The following is a 21107-nucleotide window of genomic DNA, read 5'->3' on the forward strand; positions in this document are numbered from 1 at the left end:
GTGAGCTTTTTTTTTCTCGCTTCTTAAATTGTTTGCGTTAGATTTGACGTCTTTGCAGGTGAGACTGTTTCCCAACAGATAGAATGAATTTATCGTTTTTTTGCTATTTATTGCGGTCGAATTGATGATGTACAACACATACAGGGCGCGTCTTAATAAGTAGAACTGAATTTATTAAGTATACCACACTCTATGATTTGCACCTTCTATCAATACAAAATTTCTTAATACCGTCATCGGGGGTGACAACGGGTCATCGCTCTCACAGGTGGTGGATGGAAAATACTGAATTAAGCAAATTAGGAAACTCATCACATTTGTTTTCGAATGCTTTGAAAATTTAGGATTATTTTTCTTAAATTTTATTATAGCGCATTCATATCACTGACACTGACAAAAACGCGAGGGACAATATGTTTCCAAAACATCGGCACACCAACTCTGATCGCTCGTTACAGAACATTGGACGCACTAACCAAGGCAAAACTAATCCAAGTTAGTTGAACCCTGTCTACTGTAGTAGTAGTCCCAACAGATGGACAATCTGCCTATGCGGTGGCGCATCATGACGAGTTCCGTCCGTCCGTCCCCCCTTTCCAGGGCTTACACCGCGTTGCAAACCAGTTTAAATTACCACCGACCCATGCGTTGTTTGCCCCTTTTCGCCTGCCGATGCACACTGTGGTATGCAACCAATTTTACGTGGTTAAAACCTTGGTGGGCTTCGTGGCCGTGTGGTTAGCCGTGCCTAGACGTATGTGCTAGGGAGTGTGGGTTCGATTCCCGTCCCGGTATGGAGGATACTGTTCGTGATAGAAAAAATCTCCACTGGTCCACTGGATGTTATGTGTTCTGTCCGTTGTCTCATGCTAGGTGTTAAGTGTTCAGTCTGTACGACCTCTGGTCGAAGACGGTGTTTCTGTCTTTTTTATTTTCAATTCCATTGTGGCTCGAGCCTCTTTAACATATTAGAATACAACCAATTATTCATACAAAATAACATTCATGTTCGATTTTTAAGGCATTCCTTGCTGATATTTAAAATGCACGTTGGTCCTCCACGAGCATCGTCCATATCTATTAGAGTGAGGCGCAGTTGTATGGAAAATCGTAAACTTCATCGAATCAAGTGAGATCAAGGTTTTTCTGAATCGTTTTGGGACTCCAATCAATTGTGCAAAACATGGGATCGATTGGTTGTGTTCTCGCTTTCCGCATCGCACAATCAATTTCAACTTTTAACTTATACGTGCATTTTTCGTGAACGTTACAGCAACGTACGTTCTTCAGCAAAGTTTTTCGGCATCCTTGAGTTGAACTGAAACCTCAATAAGAAAAAATGCAAAAATATAGGTTTCCCATACTAATTTCCATGCAAACTCCAATCGCGATGTGGAAAGCGAGGAAGCTATTAATCGCATTAGCATTAGCATTAGCATTGTTACGGTGTAATTCGTAGATTGGACACTAGTGATACTCATGTTACTTTTGAGATCCTTATCTAGAATGCTATCAGAAATCAAGAAGGGGAATGGTCCTTGATTCCAGTCTCAAACAAAAATAACAAAAGCATGAGAATTTCTACTCCTGGCCACGCCCATCTTCACCGTAACTAGGGAGAGGAAGGAAGTGTTGATGTGGTACTTACTTAACGAGAGGCCACCGACTTAGCGACACCCTCATAAGTACCACGGAGTTGGATAATGAGGAAGGTAATCGTTGGGTCAGGATTTGCCTGTAGCTGGCAATGTAACCGTGGTAGATCTTACCCCGTAACACACCACGTTAAAGTGTCTACCCAGCATTACGGGTCAAAACGAAGAAGCTATCAATCGGGCCCAAATTCTGCACAGTTGTTTGGGACCCAGAATGGTTTCGAAAAAGCATTGATTTGAAAAAAAAACCAAGCCCCACTCTAATGTCCATGTCTCATGTCCGTAAAAGACTTACTTACACTTTATCAGACTAAGGCCGGAGTGGCATGTGCAGTACACAAAAGCCTTCTATAGCAGCCCTATAACCAGACACCGCCGGAGTGAAAAACTGTCGAAATAGCAACGTATGAAAATGCATGAAATCAATCCACATTGCCCGCTGTGCATCTCGCATTCTTGTTCCCGTCGGATCGTTGTCGAGAACCATTTTCACCGGATTACTGTCCGACATTCTGGCTACGTACCTGGCCCACCGCAGTCTTCCGATTTCCGCGGTTTGAACAATGGATCTACCAACAGCTGATGCAATTCGTGGTTCATTCGCCTGCTCCACATACCGTCCGTCATCTGAACCCCACCATAGATGGTACGCAGCACTTTCCTTTCGAAAACTCCCAGTGCGCGTCGGTCCTCCACGAGCATCGTCCAGGTCTCGTGTCCGTAGAGAAGTACCGGTCTAATAAGCGTTTTGTGGATAGTCAGTATGGTACAGCGGCGAACTCTATTCGATGCGTGTCCGAATTTCTCTGCTGGTATCGTTATCGGAGGTCACCAGTAAGCCCAAGTACACGAATTCTTCAACCACCTCGATTTCGCCATCACCAATACAAACTCGTGGTGGGTGGCTTACGTTGTCCTCTCTTGAGCCTCTTCCTATCATGTACTTCGTCTTCGACGTGTTGATGACAAGTCCAATTCGCTTAGCTTCGCTTTTCAGTCTGATGTAGGCTTCCTCCATCCTCTCAAAGTTACGTGCCATAATATCAATGTCGTCCGCGAAACCAAATAACTGGACGGACTTCGTGAAGATCGTACCACATCACCCGATCCATCGTCGCCTTGATCAACCGTATCAGTTTATCCGGAAATCCGTTTTCGTGCATTAGCAGCAATAGCTGGTATCATATGCGGCTTTAAAGTCGATAAATAGATGATGTGTGGGCACGTTGTATTCGCGGCATTTATGCAATACCTGACGTACGGCGAACACCTGGTCTGTAGTAGAGCGTTCACCCATAAATCCCGCCACGACACCTTCCATCCACTCCTGCGGCAGAACCTCATCCTTCCAAACCTTAGTTATTACGCAGTGCAGCGCTCTAGCCAGTGCCTCACCACCGTGTTTAAACAGCTCTCCTGGTAGTTGGTCAACTCCAGGGGCTTTGTTGTTTTTTAGCTGGCTGATCTCCTCCAGGATTTCCAGGAGATTCGGAGTCGGAAGTCGCATGTCCTGCGCGCGTGCTCCTAGATTCATTACCATACTTCCGTTGGGAGTGCCACTTTCAGCTGCTGCGCGTAGTCTTGGGCTAGTCTACCGTCTTGTAGCCGCCCAATGTTTAGCCGCGACGTATGTTGTACACCGTCGAGAGTTTTGAGCACAGACATACTACAACGAGGTAGTGGTAGGATTCAATATTCGCACTGCGGTAAGTGCGGACGTTTGTGATGTCGGAGAAGAATTTGCTGTCGATTAGAAGGTGGTCGATTTGGTTTTCCGTTACTAGATTAGGTGATTTCCATGTGGCCTTGTGGATATTCTTGCGGGGGAAGAAAGTGCTTCGGACTACCATTCCGCGGGAGGCTGCAAAGTTTATGCATCGTGAACCGTTGGTCGTTCGATACGATATGCAGACTATCCTATCCGATGACCGGTCTATACATTTCCACCCTCCCTACCTGAGCGTTCATGTTACCGATGACGATTTTGACGTCCCGCAGCCCGAGCAGGAGCAACGACCTCGATAACAGAAATTGGTATGATTTAGCCTTGCATAAGAGGTAAAATACCAAAAAATAATACCAAAAACTTATATACAGAATGCTTGAGGCATACCATACTTAGGTACTTCAATACCAAACAAATAATAATTGGTTATGCATTTGGTATTGAAATTCAATTTAATAACTGAGTTTGTTATGGCTTAAGTATTGTGCATATTAGTTTTTAGTATTATTTCTTTGGTATTTTACCTCTTATGCAGGGCTAGTGCACAACAGAGTATGGTATCAATAACAGAATTAAGTATTATTTAGCCAATTTCTCCTGCTCGGGAGTGGGCATCCACCGTATGTCTGCTCCAGCTGTGCATAGAACGCTTCTTTCTCGTCGTTGAGTCCTTCCTTCGTGTGGGCTGTGCAAGTTGATGATGCTATAGTTGAAGAAACGGCCTTTAATCCTCAGCTTGCACATTCTTGCGTTGATTGGCTGCCAACCAATCACGCGTTGGCGCATTTTTCTCAGCACTATGAAGCCGGTTCCCAGCTCGTTGGTGGTGCCACAGCTTTGGTAGAAGGTAGCCGCTCGATGCTCGCTTTTCCACACTTTCTGTCCTGTCCAGCAGATTTCCTGCAGCCCTACGACGTCGAAATTGCGGGATGTAATTCATCGTAGATTATCCTGTCGCAACTTGCGAAACCTAGCAACTTGCAGTTCCATGTTCCAAGCTTCCAATCGTGATCCTGTATTCGTCGCCTAGGTCTATGCCGATTATATCAAGTCGCATTATCTCTTATATTGTTCGTAATGATTGGTTTTCCAGGCGGCTTATTGGGCCTGCGCAAACCGCCTGTCTCGTCGGAGGGCCGTCGTGTCAGGGCTGTTTAGCGTCCCACCTAACACCAGGACTTGGGCTTGTGCGCTTTGAGCGGCACACGGTCGCTTTGCCGGAGCCTACTTGCGGATACATGCAGCTTTTTATAGAGGTTTAACAGGGCCCACTGTCAAACCCCACCACATCCTAGGCAGGCGCCACAACTCGCAGATGGCCTGGGGAGGGATCTCAAACCCTTGGACATAGTCCCTGCTGCCGCAATGGGATCTATCTACTAGTGCTGTTTTGGTTTATCTTATATACTTGAAACGAGAATGAACGTCACTGGCAGCGCCAGCCTTTATTGTTTGGTGGTGCACCACTGGATGCAAGAACGTTGCCTTTTCGAACAACACCGTAGGTACTTGTGACGAGTGGTGCCCCACCTCTGGCTCCGCCAGTGATGAAAGTTCTTTAATATTCAATCTGAAATATGGAATTTTCAAATAGGAGAAAACTTTTCAATCTACGACAAGGTTGGATTGCTTTTATTTTTTTTCCACATGAACTGTGTGGTTGCCCCAGTGTGCGTCACCATCCACCTGTTCCCGCTCCATGCTTTCCTACTCATTGCCGATGGGTCTGGCGCGCGAGGCACAGGCGCTGATGAATCTAAAAATGCGAAATAATCGGGGGGAGGCTCACTCGTTGCGTGTTTAGTTGCAGATTATGCCAGCCACATTTCCCATCTGCGTTGTTCTAACTGGTTCCACTAGTAGGTATTCATATTATAATCGGTGGAAGAAGGGCTCCCGGTGTGGCGTTGTTCTAGATGGGAGCTGCTTGCATCAGGGAACACTCCACCCAGAACTTCAGTTCATCAAGTGGGCATGGAACGTAGCGACGTCCGTCGCTGTTCGGTGTCGTCGTTCCAGAATCGCTTTTCATCAGCCGCGCAGGTTTATTTTACCGTTACTTATCTTATCAGTGCCACCGCCAAACTCTAAAGGGGATAGATAGTGCAATAATATCGAGAGGTAACAAAATTGATTTCTCATTAGCGACAACACCTTCTGGAAATTGGTCAACCTCAGGCCAGGTTGCGTGCTGAGTCAGTCTTTTGGCGAACCTGTCAGTAGCTGGGGAAGTGATTTGTGCAGTTGCGGATCCTATTCGTTCTTTCGAAGTGAAGAGGGAAAACGGGGTTAAAATCAATAATTTTGCGTTCTTTTAGTGCTTTCTTCTGAAGATATTAGCTCGAATATGGCCGCGTCCTAGAAGTGCATAACCGGGCTGGTTGCAGCGAAGATAGTCATAACACGTAATACCTTGATGGCGAACAGCCGGAGAAAGAGAGCATGTGGAAAAACGGTTTCCTAGCGAAAGACTCATTAACATAAAACAATAACAAAAGAGTGAAAATAACCACAATAACGAAATTCACACAACCAAAGTGCGACGGTGGTGTGACGGTGCACGGTGCGGTGATTGAGAATAACAACAACAACCGCAATATAGTGGCTTAACAATATAATACATATACGGAGTAGAGCAAATTCAGTGTGCTGTGAGTGACTAACCAAAAAAATAAAATAAATAAATTTCGTAATCGGTTTGCGCATGATGGCGGAGTCTGCTACCACTAACGCATCACCAACAGCAGCGAACCCCACCGGTGGAGTGGAACCGATCCCCCAGTGGAAGAAGGAACTGCTGCAGCGTCGGAAAAACTTGGCCAAAACCATCGGAACTGCTGCCACGCAGGTACATGACAGTGCTTCCACGGTGGCGGCGGCACTCACTACGACTCCTACAACGCCGCGGGCCGGTGCACCATGTGGGAGCCCCTTCGCATGCGCCGGTGGTCAAAAAGGTATACTATCAAGATAGTCATTTCATTTCATTAAAATTGTTGTGTTTATGTACATTTATTTTAAGTTGTTTTACGTCCCAGGTAGGTTATCACCTCCTTCTGCATTTTGACACGTTGATTACTTTTTTAAAAATGCTATGAAGCCATACTTGGTTTCATATCCTAATGAGAGTTCTTTCCATGCCGCATTGGACAACTACAAAACTAGACAATGGAAATACAAAAACTTGAATTCAATAAATTGACATGAAACATATTTTGATAGTTTTCAGTTTTAAATACTCCCAATTCCAATTTTATGTATGTATAACTTTTCAAACTTAGTTGATTTCCTCCCACATCAACCAGACTCATTCATTATTGTGCATAATATAATTGGAATTTCATTTATGTTTTTGAAGATCTTTGCTTAAACCATATTTTTTCATTATACCCAGTTTTTTTTTTGCACAGTTTGGTTTTAGTCGTTGAGAACTTCAGCGTCAATCAACTTTTCAAATCATAGACTACGAAAATTTGTCCATTCCGGCAAGGAACAACACTCAAACGCAGTTAATGAATACATATGTATGTAAAAAACATATTTGCTACGAGTGCACTAGTAAATTGAATAAACTGGGCTCGGGCTCTCATAGATATATAAATGTTTTTGTTTTTTATTTGTTTGTTTAACGTTTATATCTCTGCTGTAAATTCCGTTTTGTAAATTACTTTTTATTAGGCAGCTTCGCCTCTGTACGCGACCCAAACCGTGATAAGACTGATAACCGAATTCCAACCTTGACAGACAACACAACGTAATACGCGTAGATGACGCGATTACTGTTGAATAGGGTATATTGTTCTATAATTATTACCTTTAGAAGACTTTTCAGCAAAAAAAGCACAATATCCTAGAACAATCAAATCATTTTTCTATGAATTTCGGCAGAAAGAGAAGTAGAATTTCACACATAAAGGAAAGCCTCTAATGTTTAGTAATGTTTCACATGAAAGTTTGATTGTCTTATAGTAACACAATTTCAGAAAAGTTTATGTCCATGATGTATAGACTATCCATTGAATATAATATTATGAATCCCAAAAAGAAATGCAATACGTTCCGTATTTCCCACCACCGCATAATAGATCCACCTTAACCCTAGTGCAGGGTCGTCGAAACAAAGTTAAGGCGTTAAACCTGTTTTAAGTCTCTTGGATAGGTGCCCCCCTAAGAGTTTTGCGTGAATGTAGGTATTGGGGCTATGATAATACATACTTAGTAGATTATAGTAAAATTAACGCTTTTCATTCCATTTTTTTTGTACGAGTAAGCCAAAAAGATTAAATATCACTGACTTAGTAATTAAAAAAAAAGTTGTAGAAAATCATTTAACCTATATCTTAACTCGTTCAACTTTCAAGATTTTACTTTTTCTTCGGTGACACGCTCGAAAATTTATTTATTCAACAACCAACACCAAATAGGCGCATGAATTCGATTCATATCGTAAAACAACACTGTAATTAGTAATACCTATTGAGGTGTAACAGAATAATTTCACACATGTTTAAATCGTAAATGCTGAAAAAGCATTTCGTATGTGCCTTTTTTTACCGTCAGTACTGTTCAGAGTTGGATCTGCCGTGTGATTAGAAGACGTCATCATAGTAATGGACCATATTGTTTGAATTGTTAAATGTTTAACCAACAGCCGCTAACATGTTTCGCGTTGTTTGGGTACAGTTTGCAAATACATACCTTGTTTACCGTTGCCATAATCTAACAAGCTGAAAGTAACAATATTGATATTTGCACGTACATATGAGCAGGTGTTTTTTTTTTTCAAATACCGTGATGTGCCCTAATTTCGCGCGCGCCCTAACTAACGCGCATTATAAAATCTCGCTTAACTTTTCAAAAGGACCTAAGTAACATTTTTTCCATGAATTAATTTGAGCACTGCAATCAAAAGCTTTCGTGTTGTTCTGTTGATTGCGCTATTCAAATTAATTCATGAAAAAAATGTTACATAGGACCTTTTGAAAAGTTAAGCGAGAAATCATTTATTTTTTTCAACTTTTAGGTACCAGTTAAAATTGAAAAATCTGGAGGATTACAAAATATCATTGTTGTTGAATGTTTTTCACGAAAAAAATTGAAAAACAAACTTGGTTTAGTACACCAAATAAAATTATTTCAATCTGATCCTCCCATCGACCGCCATATTTGCTTGTGCTTAGCACAGCGACGAAGAACATGACCCAAGTAAACAAATGATTTTACTGTACAAAACTGGCTACTTTTTGGAAATATTTGTATCCATTATGCTCTGTTGGATATGTTTATTCGTCATTACTATTGAAAAGTGTAAAATTTTATGTATTTTGTGTTTATTTAGACTTTCGCTTTGTGAGCGAAATTAGGTATATGAGAGTAATTATGGTGCCTAATTTCGTTTATTGTTGTTGCGTAGTTTCATTTGCAACATTCTAATGAAACAAAAGCAATTAATACACAGGACAGTTTTACACTGAATAGAACCCGAAAAGTTCATTCCCATACGCTTTTTATCTAATTTTCAGGCGGATAACCACCGACATCGACTAATGTTGACTTGAAAAATCTTATAGATCAGTGCCTGCAATAGCTACCAAATCCGATGTGTAAAATGATGCTAAAATGTGCGATGTGTAAAATGATGCTAAACTTAAGATAAAACTACAGCAGCTTTTTCGATAATGTATATAATATTGAAGATGTCTTGAATAAAACACATATTTGAAGATGTCCTATGTAAGAGATAGCGGAGTTTAAGACTTCCTTTCATGACGTCTCGAAAATTTAAACTTTTTTTATACACCAGCTAAACATTGCTCATACAATGCCTTTTTTCTTAAAATATGGTTTATATTTCAGAAGCAAACGATATTTTAGGAATTATGACTTGTGTCAACTAAAATGCATAAAGTAAAATCTAAGCAAAGCTCCAGGGTCGAAATATAGGCACATACCATTTCGACTAAAGAATGGGTCACTGACGGCTGTCTGACACCGTTATCTGCATATTTTGAACAATGGATGCATGCTTCTATTGGTTAATTGATTATATTTCATCAAACCAATAACGATATTCAATTCCAAACATGAGCGAAGTTAGGAACACTTTTGCGCGAAATTAGGAACTATCCTATTTTCTTGCGCGAAATAAGGAGCATACAACGGTCTCGGATTCATACCCCATTTTTTTTTAAATAGCAGCAAAATTTGCAAGTAACATTTTTTTGAGAACCTAGAATCCTTCTACTACGTGATGCAGTAGCAAATGTTTGCAAATGGCCACTACATGTTTTTTAATGAACGTTTTAACTTTGTCAGATCTTAAGTGCGCGAAATTAGGGTACTTCACGGTATATGTTCTAAGTCAGAATGAGTTTTTGGATGCCCTAAATTATTAAGTTTCTAAAAGCATTGTAAATGCTTTTAAATTGGAACCGATAGGCAAAGTTGTGTAGATGTGAATCAGAAAAAGAAGGGTCATGTACAAGACACGACCGCAAGGTAGACGTCGGACAACGTAAGGATATTATTTATGCAATCAGACGCGTGCACTTCTTGCGAAATGAGTGATCGTAAGCAGGAAAAGCGCAAGAAGCTAGCAACAGTTTTGGAGAACAAGAAAGCGGAAACAGAAGCGGAAGTGCTGGTGGAGGAAATTAAAGTACGTCTACCAATACAGATCGGTCTTCTCACAGGGCAACAGCATTCGAGTTACATATAGCTTGATGCCGCTGAGAAAATGAAGCAGATTAACTGTAATAAACAAAAAGGCCCTTTTCAGGGCCACAATAATCACTGGAAGAGGGTAATTACCGATTTGAACTTCATTCATTGTTCGAATATGTTGCACCATTTCGTTCGCAGCATTCGGACTATCTGTTGCTTATTCCGCTGGCATTTGTGGCTTATATCATTCTAATGTCCGTGTTGGAAATGCATGAACGGGATTGGTTGATTCTGATATTTTTACTGGGTAGGACAAGAATTGAAATTTTTGAAAGCTTATCTTGAATAATCAAAAGTTCCAATGAAATCGAAAAATTGCTGGGAAGTTTCCGAGTCGATTGATATATAAATCTCAAAAATCCATCGAAAGATAAAGGCTGTATTATCGTTCAAAATCTTACATGATTTCGTGACTGATTTGACACACAGTACCTTCGGGTAAGACGTTGTCCAACGTCAAAATACCAAATGAAAAACTAATATAATTGAGATATTCATGGGGTCTCCAACTAGCCTTGCGATTAAGCGTAGGACTGTCAATCCGGAGTGAGTTCGTTTCTCAGTCCGGCATCCGATGTTTTCGGATGGGAATCATTCTCGATTCCCTGTGCATAGTACATATATCCATTGTGCTTGCCACACAAGATACATCATACATACTCATGTAATGGCGGGCTAGAAAAACTTCCAATTAATAACTATGAACATGTTAATAGTCAATAGAACACTAAGTTGGAAAGCAGCCCAAGTTCCATTTGGAATGTAGAGTCATTGAAAACTATATATGAATCGAGTTTTCTTTAACATTCGCATTTTCATATCATATCTGACATCCCCAATACGATTCGTATTCATCAAATCTGCGCGTGGCGATGCTCTAAGGCCGGGTATTTCCCTTATGGTTGTTCAAATAATGGTTGCTGGGTTCGCAACTCCTGCAGCTCATGGCCAATCGTCACTTATTACGATATCATGACGATACTGTCACTACAATAGCAGAACACTACAGAAATGTACTACGAACAGTCTTATGTATTCATTTTTTCTGCTCGAGTGGAGTCCTTTCAACGAAAACTGGTTCTCTTATGTCATGGCTTGGAAATACCTTGAGTTCGCCTTTATAGCCTAGTATAGCTTCCTGTCGATAACGTTGTTTGAAGCTCCGAAACGGTTTCGTTGATTCACCAAAGGCTGATTTGGAGCACTACTCACTTGGTCAAGTTTGCTCCTCCACTGTAGAAGCTCTTCCAAGAAATTCAGTTTTGATTCGAACACTTTTTTCAGCAACGACTTACCTATTTTCACAGTTCGTTTGGCTATCCCGTTCGTTGGAATTCCCAGTCCACTGTAAACTTACCGAATTCCATGATTACGAACTGAGGTCTTCAAAATGAAGGAAAGATCCTTCAGCATGCACCAATAACAGCTACTGTATTTTTGTCGATTTCGTAAAGCTATAGGCTCAAACCAATCCAGCTCACCTTCTGGAATGAGTATCGTAGTCCTATTATAACATTTTTTGCAATTTTACCTGGAATGAAAATCCTTCATAGCAGCTGATGGTTTGTTCAAGCCGAAGGTTTTCCTATAAGTATTAAAGATAGAATTTTTGAAGGGGAGAGGGGGAGGGGCGGTGCGATAGCACCCACAAATCAAGCAATCAAACCAACCAGTTTCACTCGTTCATACTCACGCATTCAATTGCCATTGGTATAATCATTTTATACAAAGCAAATTTCGTTTCCACCTCCTTTTTTCGGACCTAAGCTGCTGAGGCGCAGAAGGCCATACCCGCAGCAATAAGTCTTCTCACTTAACGGAAAACGTCAATGTCACAAGCGTTCCAAGGTGAACAAAATCTTCAATAACTGCAAACACATCCCCGCAAGCACTACCTTGGCACCAACACCACTAGGTCTCTTTCTATCTCTATCCACAAATATGTACTTTGTCTTGTTAATGATATAAAGTTAATGATTAAGGCCATCCTCGCCGTCTCCTCTTCAGTGGGACAAAAGCCTACACTACTGCCCTGCGATCGATTCCAATAAGGTCGAGGTCGTCCTCAAAGCCCTGGAGCATATCCAACCGTGTGATGATAGTGCCGTTCCTCTGCACGCCAGTTCTCCTAATCGCGATCTCTAGTGCATCACCCTGTTTCAATCCGTCTGCAATCCGAATACTTGATTTCGAGCTATCCATCGTTGCACGTATCAGTCTAATCAGTTTCGCCGGAAAACCATGTTCGGACATTATCTGCCACAGCTCATTTCTTTTTACTGAATCGTACGCCGCTTTGAAATCAATGAACAGATGGTGAGTCTGCAAGCTGTACTCCCGGAATTTATCAAGGATCATCCGCAGGCGTCCTCACGAAAACCTGCCTGGTATTCGCCGACGAAGGACTCCCCAAGCGATCTCAGTCTGTTAAACAGGGTACGCGACAGGATTTTGTACGCCGAGTTCAGAAGGGTGATCCCTCTGTAATTGGCACACTCTAGTCAGTGCCCTTTCTTATAGATTGAGCATATGAGGCCATCTAACCAGCCAGCAGGCAGTTCTTCATCCTTCTATATTTTCTGGATAATGTGGTGGATTGATTGATGCAGTTGCTCACTTCCGTGTTTGAGAAGCTCGACCGGGATCTCGTCCTTCCCAGCAACTTTACTGTTTTTCAGCTCGTTTAGAGCCTTCTTAACCTCGTCCAGCGTTAGTGGTTCCACAGCTTGACCGTCGCCGACTATGTCCATCCTGCTCCTTAATACACCTTCATTTTCACCGTTCAACAAATCTTCGAAGTGCTCCTTCCACCTGGCTGCCATCATAGTCTTGTCGGTCAGCAAATTCCCCTCTCGGTAATTGCACATGGCGGGCACAGGCGCAGTCTTATGCCGCGCACAATTGACAGTTGCGTAAAACCTCCGCATATCGTTTCTATCCATGTTCTCCTGCGCTTCAGCTATCACACTCTCTTCGTGTTGCCTTTTTTTCTGCGGTGGATTCGTTTCTCTTCTGCCTTTGCTACACTGTAACGCTCTCTGTTGGAACGGGTACGAGCCACTTCTAGCTACATTTTTCTCGTCCGTCACTCGCTGGCACTCCTCATTAAACCAACCATTTCGTTGGCGTCGCTGTGCAGTGCCTAACACTTCCTGTGCTGTTGTAGTCACAGCTTCGTGGATATTTTCCCACAATCTGTTGACGTCGCCAGATCCTGTGGCATCTCCAATCCGCTCGTCCAACTTCTGGTGGTACTGTTCAGCAACTCCTTCAACTGACAATCGTTGGATATTGAAACGCATCGTTCTGTAGTTTCGTGAATTCGTGACGCTGGAAAGTTGCGCCTGAATTTTTGCAACTACACAAGATAGTGATCCTAGTCGATGTTCGGACCTCTGAAGGACCTTACATCTACAACATCCGAGAAATGTCGTCCGTTGACCAGCACGTGGTCTATCTGTGAGCAAGTGTCTCCACTCGGATGTTGCCAGGTGTGTTTGCGGATATTCTTCGGATATGCGAAGTAGGTACTGCTTATTGCCATCCTTCTAGCAGCAGCAAAGGTTACAAGTCGCAGACCATGATCGTTGGTAGCGGAATGAAGGCTTTCCGTACGAAAGAAACTTTCTCTTTCCATCTGCACACTTACCGCCGAGTATTATCTGCAAATACTCCGAAAGCTCTCGGATCAGCCTCCTTTAACGCCGTATAAAGGCACCGGAAGAATCAGAGTAGTATACATTGCGAATTTCGTCTTCATACGCAGACTACTGGACTTAAGCTGGTTATGAAGTCCGTAATAAGCCGTAATAAGCCAAGCTGCATGTAGGACGAGATCCCCCAGTGCCGGACACATAAGCCATTCAACGAAAATCTATCTAATTATCTGGATTATGTTTACGTGTAAACCATATACACAAAATATGATCAATCATGATTCATACAAACGATATTTGACCATTTAACTCGTTTTTCGACGATGTATTTTTATGATGAATTTTTGTGAAAATTTTCACGGTTCAGAAAAGTGACTCCGAGTACCGGCCACTATTGCATTATGTTCAAATATGATAAAGTTCCTATATACATTAGTAAATACATCATTTAGAATAGTAATATTTTTCCCTTTTTTCAAGTTGTGGATATTAAAACGTGTTAGTAGAGCTTATTTGATTCTCCAGCTCAATTTCTTACATCCTACTTAAAATTCTCTCCATTGTCAATGGCATCTTCAATTTTTGTTTCTACATATTTCTGTGGCTTTCTGATATCTCAGCAAGGAAAAACAATTGAATTGAAGTAAATTTAACAAAACAGGTGCAAACAATGGCTATTAGATCACATGAAACTAATCACTGTCCGGACCCGGGGGACAGCTACCGTATACAGAAATTGATTTTGCACCATAGATACATGATATATTTAACAAATCATGATCGCTATTCGATATATGTCCAATATTGACCATCTTGATATCATCAGAATGCATTCGATAGATTTTAATATTGTTGATGCAAACCTTCTAAAATTAGGCGAAACATGATTTTTTTTTTACATTTTTGTTTAATTCGAAATTTTGTACAAAGTTTACAACAAGAGGATATAATATTCCTTAAAGGGACTTTTCGATTGCTTTCTTTTGTACTACATGAGAAGATGGAGGGATCTCTGCGAGTGTTGTTTGATGTTGATGATGTTGATTGATGATTTCGATCCGTCCAACGTTACAAGAATCATCCGTAGCAGTTTCGCCGGAAAACCGTATTCTAGCATAATTTGCCATTATTAATTTCTTTTTACTGAACGCCACATTGCTTAGAAATCAATAAACAGATGATTAGCACTCCAGGAATTCATCTAGGATTTGTCTCAGGATAAACATTCGATCCGTCTTTGATCGGCCCTCACGAAAACCTGCATAGTATTCGCCGACGAAGGACTCTTCAAACGGTCTCGATTTGTTAACACAATACGAGCAATTATTTTGTACACCTAATTAAGGAAAGCTAATTCTCGGTAATTGGCGCACTCCAGTATGTTCTTAAAAACGAGCAATGGGTAATGTTTTTAACAGAACCGCGAGTAGACGTAGGACTTTTATATACGTAACGTGTTTACATTTAACTTCTAACTTATGGATCTATGGAGTTTGATCATAGGTATAGATATTGGAAACGACAACTTCAGTGCTGTGTAGAATTATTAGCAATTTGTTTATTCAAAACTTCAGGAAATCAAACTAATAATAAAGTACATAATTAGAACTGCTTTCTTTCTAATTATTAAGCCCTTATTTACTTAGGCAAATGTAGGGCATTTATAGATTTGTTATTGATGATAGTATTTGAAGTTAAAAAAATCTATTAAAAAAATTTCCAGACTTGGGCAAAATGTGCTATTTTAGGGGAATTGTCCCGTTTTCCAAAGAGAAATGCAGCACCAATTGGGTTGGTTCTTATTTAATGTTCTGATTCTAAACTCCGAGTCTACGTCAAGTTCAATAATATAATTTCTCAGAAAATGGAAAACAAAGTATAAGATATTGTTTATTTAAATATTCTTCTGGAAATTATTTTTTGCGGACTTAACCATGTTTTAATGTACGTGTCCAAGTACCAAGCACAACTTAACATATGGTCAGTCATATGCCATGGTCAGTCATATGCTATACCATCGTACCCATCCCGGGATCATGTGGATTATGAAACCAATCACTTTTCGTGGATGAGCAGACCAAATCTCTCTCATTTTATTCTTCTTCGTCCACCACCGCTGCCCTCGCTGCTTCAGCCATCATCGGCCTCCAGCCGTGAACTCCGAGCGATGCGATTGGCGATTGAATCCATAGCAGCCGACACCACTGCATTCGACCATCATCAAGAATGACAAAAAATGCGCCCACTTCTTTCATGCATATTCGCAGACCCACCGGCAGTTCTACCGCTGGCGACTGCATGCTGGGTTAAGGCTCTGTAAACCGTAATCAATCCGATAATGACGATGATTTTATTCGAGTACGCACAAATACTAATAAAGTTTTGAACTAAATTCAATATTTTGGGGCTATTTGCCGACTTACCCCATCATTTTATATTCATTACATTTTCATATAAATTTTTCACTTATCCAAATTAACAACAATTAACAAGCGGAAACGAAATCTGTAAGCAAGCATTAGACTGGAACCCAGCGGGACATCGCAGCAGAGGCAGACCCAAAGGCTCATGGCGGCGAAGCCTCAATAAAGAAATAAAAGAAGTCGACCGAAATCTAACCTGGCAACAGGTTAAAGCGATAGCCGGGCATCGCTCAGGATGGAGATCTTTCAAGTCGGCCCTTTGCACCACCGGAGGTGTACAGGATCCATAAGAAGAAATTAACAATTACTGAGGAATTGCAGGAAAAACGCTGAAAACTGCCTTTTTTCCTGGGCCGGCATTCGTATTTTTATCGAACGCATACTAACTCCGAACGTTCGGAGCAAACACATACACACGCACTTGATTTTTCACTTGATCTTTTCCCACTGTTTCCTTGATTAAATCACTCCTAAAACATATTCACTAACTGAGTTTCACATTTTTCTTCAATATTGACTACCAATTCATTCACTTCGCGTCCAAAAACTGTCGAAAACTGCTTTCCAAAAATCGAAGTGAGAGACAAATTTGACGACCGTATTGCGGAAGACTCAAATTCATTAGCGCAATAAGTGAAATGGTGAGTACAAAATCTACGCGATGCAACTTCATTCAATCCGAACAATACAGCGTATACGCCAGCCAATACGCAAACAAAGGTGTGCATGCACAAGAAAATAATCATCTCTTCATTGTTGCCAGATTTGTTTATTGGAAAAAATCATTGCTGTTTGTCGGATTGAACAAATATACCAGAAATAAATAATTAAACATGTTATTTATGCTTCTGTTAAATTCCAAGTGGTGAATAACAAATTTTAAAGCGATAAATACCCATATATTTGATACACCGTGAACATATGTTATGATATAGAATAAACATTTCGTTAAGTCTGGCAACATTATGCATACGCTGGCATATTTTTAACACCCCATTTCCACCCACCCCAGTTGTAAACAAAATTTATCTATCGCTGCTGCACTTTTCCGTACCAATTGCCTCACTATTACAAACAAGCGATACAGTCATTAATTCTCAAAACATTGTGATGGAGTCTTGAGCCTTCACACAGCGAGCGAACGAAACGAAACAAATAAAAATGCGCGAGCAAAAAGCACGTCAGTACGCGCTGCTATCACCAATTGTAATGACTCGCACACGGCAGGTACTGCTTCTTTTATACTTAAAGAAAATCTTGCGATGGACCCGAAGGCCCGTGACTTACCGCATTCTGATGTCCGTGTTAGGAATGCACGGGATTGGTTACATATGAAATTTTTGCTGGCTTTTTTTTCTTAAGTTTCAATGAAATAGGCAATTTGCTGGAGAGTGTCCGAGTCGATTGATATATAAATCTTAAAAATCCATCGAAAGATAAAAGGGGTAGTTACGTTCGAAATCTTCCCTTTCAGCGTAACGCTCTCGATTTCCAAAAATCTAAATGACACCTAGTATAGTAAAGAAAGACGAAAGTCCTACGTCAAAAGTTGGCTAATGATGCCCTCCTATCAATTAGCAGACAATTCCTCGTCTTCCCATATTTTCGACATAATATGGTGCAGGACTTCATAAAGCAGCTCACTGCAATGTTTGAGAAGTTCATCCGGGTGCTGGTCCTTCCCAGCAGCCTTAATATTTTTCAGCTCTTTAATGGCTTCTTTAACCTCATCTAATGTCATACTGTTTCTCTTCCTACATTGGGTTCATTTTTCGGCTGCTCTTGCTTACTTGTACCGATCTCTATTCAACCGGATACCCAACACCATCATCCGGCTTGTGGCAACGTTCTTCTCGTCTGTCATTCTCTAAAACTCCACAATCCACATCGAACCAACCCGTCCTGAGTCGCTTCCTTGCAGTGCCTGCCTATCACTTCTCACCGATCGACTCCCATAGATCATTAATGTTGTCACTAACGTTGATTGCACCTATCCGTTCGTCGAGCTTCTGGCGGTACTCAGCCGATACTCCTTCCATCGACAATCGGTGGATATTGTAACACGTCGTTCACTGTGATCTTTCGTTTGATAGACTTGACAACCGTGATCGAATTTTATTGCCAAGGAGGTAGTTGATCAGAGTTCATTCTCGGACATCTGAATGTCCGCAAATCCATAACTTCCGGGAAATGTCGCCTATCTACCAGAGTATTGTCAATTACTCTATCTGGATAAAAATTTCGTCAGGTGCTACTGATGGCCATGCTTCTGGCAGCAACGAAATTTACTAGCTTTAGGCCGTTGTCATTAGTAGCGGAGTAAAGGCTCTCTCTACGGATTATGGGACGGAAAAGGACCTCTCTACCGACCTGATCGCTAGCGCTTACGATGACAATTTTCACGTCATGCTTTAGGCATTCTCCATAGGCTTTAGTATAACGTATCCCTCACGTCGTCGGATTTATCGGTTGTCTGTGCGAAAATATTGATTAGACTGTAATTGAAAATTTTGCTCGCATCATCAACACACAGATACGTTCGCCAATGGGTTTCCACCTCATTACTCGCTTCATCTGCTTGCCTAATTTGTATGAAATGAAAAAAATATTACCAAACTGCTCACCAATTTGTCTCAAAACACGGTTTTGTCTTAAAGTCTTTTGCGTTTGGCTCCCTCAATTATGATAAAATAATCTTGAAAGATTGGAAGAATTAATTATGAATTTTAATTCGTTACTCTTATTCGTTCAGATGTGAGAAATATGAACATCGTGATTGGGAAGAAGTCGAGTCAAGTACGAGACACTGAAGACGGTCTTACAGTGGAGTTCGAAAAACGTATCTTTAAAGATTGCAACGTGGTGGAATTGATCGGAGTAGTACTAAATTCGTCTTATGACAGGCATCGAGATTGATGAAGTCCCCCGCGAATGCAACACACAGACAAAGTCAATGTTCTATTTGAATTTGGTAACATTATAATTTTAGATTCAGTTACTTCAACCGGGAAAACCGGTATTCTAATTGATGCTCAACACCTTGACGCCCCACCTCATTGCTTGAATGCAAGTCGAGGCGACTGCGTGTAGAGCTAGAGAGAAATGATCTGAAAAGGGGCTGTCCATATACCACGTGGACAGTTTAGGGGGGAAGAGGTGTATGGCGAATGTCCACGGTTCATACAAATTTTTGAGAATTTATATGAGCAGTTGTCCATGCTGGGGGAAGGGGGTCTATTAAACTGATTAAAACCTGTCCACGTGGTATATGGACAGCCCCAAAGCACTTTTGGGGTAAAATACCCCAACGCATAAAATCACTCGTTAAATCGATCATTTCACATTTCTGAGCAAATATCTACACCCATCTACGCCAAATCTAAAATAAGGAGTACTCCAATATTAGTTAGATATTCAGTAAAGGGTTGTAACAACAACAAACAGATTGAGAAAAAGTATTTGTCATTTTTCCATTCAGCTTACTCATTTTTAGTTCAACACGTTTAGGTAAATATCCAACAAGGTTGTCGCCGTTTATTTACAATGCAAGATCATGTTGAAGGTGGCTGGAATCAATTACCGGTCCGGTCTAGGAAATTTTCGGGTTGGAAATTGTCTCGACTTCGCTGGGCATAAAAATATCATCGTGTTAGCCTCATGATATACGATATATACAATGCAAAAATGGTAACTTGGGGCGGCAATGTCCCAGTGGGGGATGTAATAACAATAAGAAAAAGAAGAGGTAGTCACAAAAACTTGTTGTTTTAATTCGATTGTAATATAAATTTTGTTGCATGTCGAAATTATTTGACCATTCCTCCCTAATAGGCGCTGTTCAAAAATCATTTGTTAAATCACTGTGACGCTTTATAATTCACCAAACGTCCAGTTCACTGTGTGATCTTTTAGCTTCATTACATTACTACCACAATGGCGAGTTGCACTTATAACCCTGATTGAGACCCAGTCGGTGACAGAAGATAAGATATCCCGAAATCGATAAAAACACGCCAGAAACACCATATTTTAATCCCTTCTGCTGTGATAACATGCCTCATCGACACTTAACACACCCATTCGAACAAGTTGTCTGCCGCAAATCAGAATTCTACTCCAACGTTCCATCGCATCCGGCTGTCGGGAAAACAAAATTGGCACGAATGTTCCCAAAAATAAAAAAATAAAAAACCACTCCCATTGTTCCACTTTCCCCATTTCGGTATTTCTGGACAAGATGGGCAGTTTGTTTTTCAAACACTCATCGCACGACTGTTGCTCGTATCGCAAATTTTCCAAACACTTTTGGTAGCAACCGAATAATGGGAATTATTGATTGGGTTGGGAGCCCCCCTTGCTCAGAGTGGATCGCAGACACTGAACCACTTGTTCGCCGCTTCTGATGGAGGAGAAGAAAACAAGACAAACCATAAACAGATTGGGGGCAGATTGCAAAAAAATGCTCAATTTTATGCAGCATTAACAAATCAATTTTGCTGTCATTATTTGAATTGGTTTGTTTAGGTATACGGGTGCCGTCATCGCTTAGGTGACAATGGGTCATCGTTCTCAGTCGGTGCCCGGAGGTCGGATAACAAAACTGTTCAGAAAGGTCCTTAATGATAATTTAGTTTTCTAGTCAGTATCTGCAGACTGCAGAGTGCAGATAGAATAAATCTTTTTGCTGGCATTCTTAGTTATTAAAAAATGACCCATCCTCATTTCATCCATTGTCAGTTGTCATCCTCGAAAGCAGACTTATTCCAATTAGACAAACATACTTCAATTAAACATAACTCCTGTTTAACGTAACTTGTTGCGAGCAAATCTGACAAGTATAAGTTGCAAAAAAAACTATTTTTATTATTATTATTATAATCTTTATTAAAGAGGTTTTTAGCCCAAGGCTAGTTCACCTCCGAAA

The 21107-nt window shown here is 41.0% G+C and overlaps 1 protein-coding gene across 5 annotated transcripts in view; it reads left to right on the top strand.

Annotated features, from left to right (window-relative positions):
- LOC134220413 (probable serine/threonine-protein kinase DDB_G0282963) overlaps positions 1–21107 on the top strand; it is a 351651-nt gene that overhangs the window by 22818 nt on the left and 307726 nt on the right. For 4 of the 5 annotated variants that reach the window (XM_062699474.1, XM_062699470.1, XM_062699472.1 and 1 more), the window contains exon 2: positions 5700–6338. In XM_062699474.1, the coding sequence (XP_062555458.1) occupies positions 6086–6338 (253 nt within the window). In that variant the 5' untranslated portion in view covers positions 5700–6085. The remainder of the gene's footprint in view (positions 1–5699; positions 6339–21107) is intronic. The other variant, XM_062699471.1, reaches the window with a different exon arrangement.

The sequence above is a fragment of the Armigeres subalbatus genome, chromosome 3, assembly GCF_024139115.2.
Source record: "Armigeres subalbatus isolate Guangzhou_Male chromosome 3, GZ_Asu_2, whole genome shotgun sequence".
NCBI lineage: Eukaryota > Metazoa > Arthropoda > Insecta > Diptera > Culicidae > Armigeres > Armigeres subalbatus.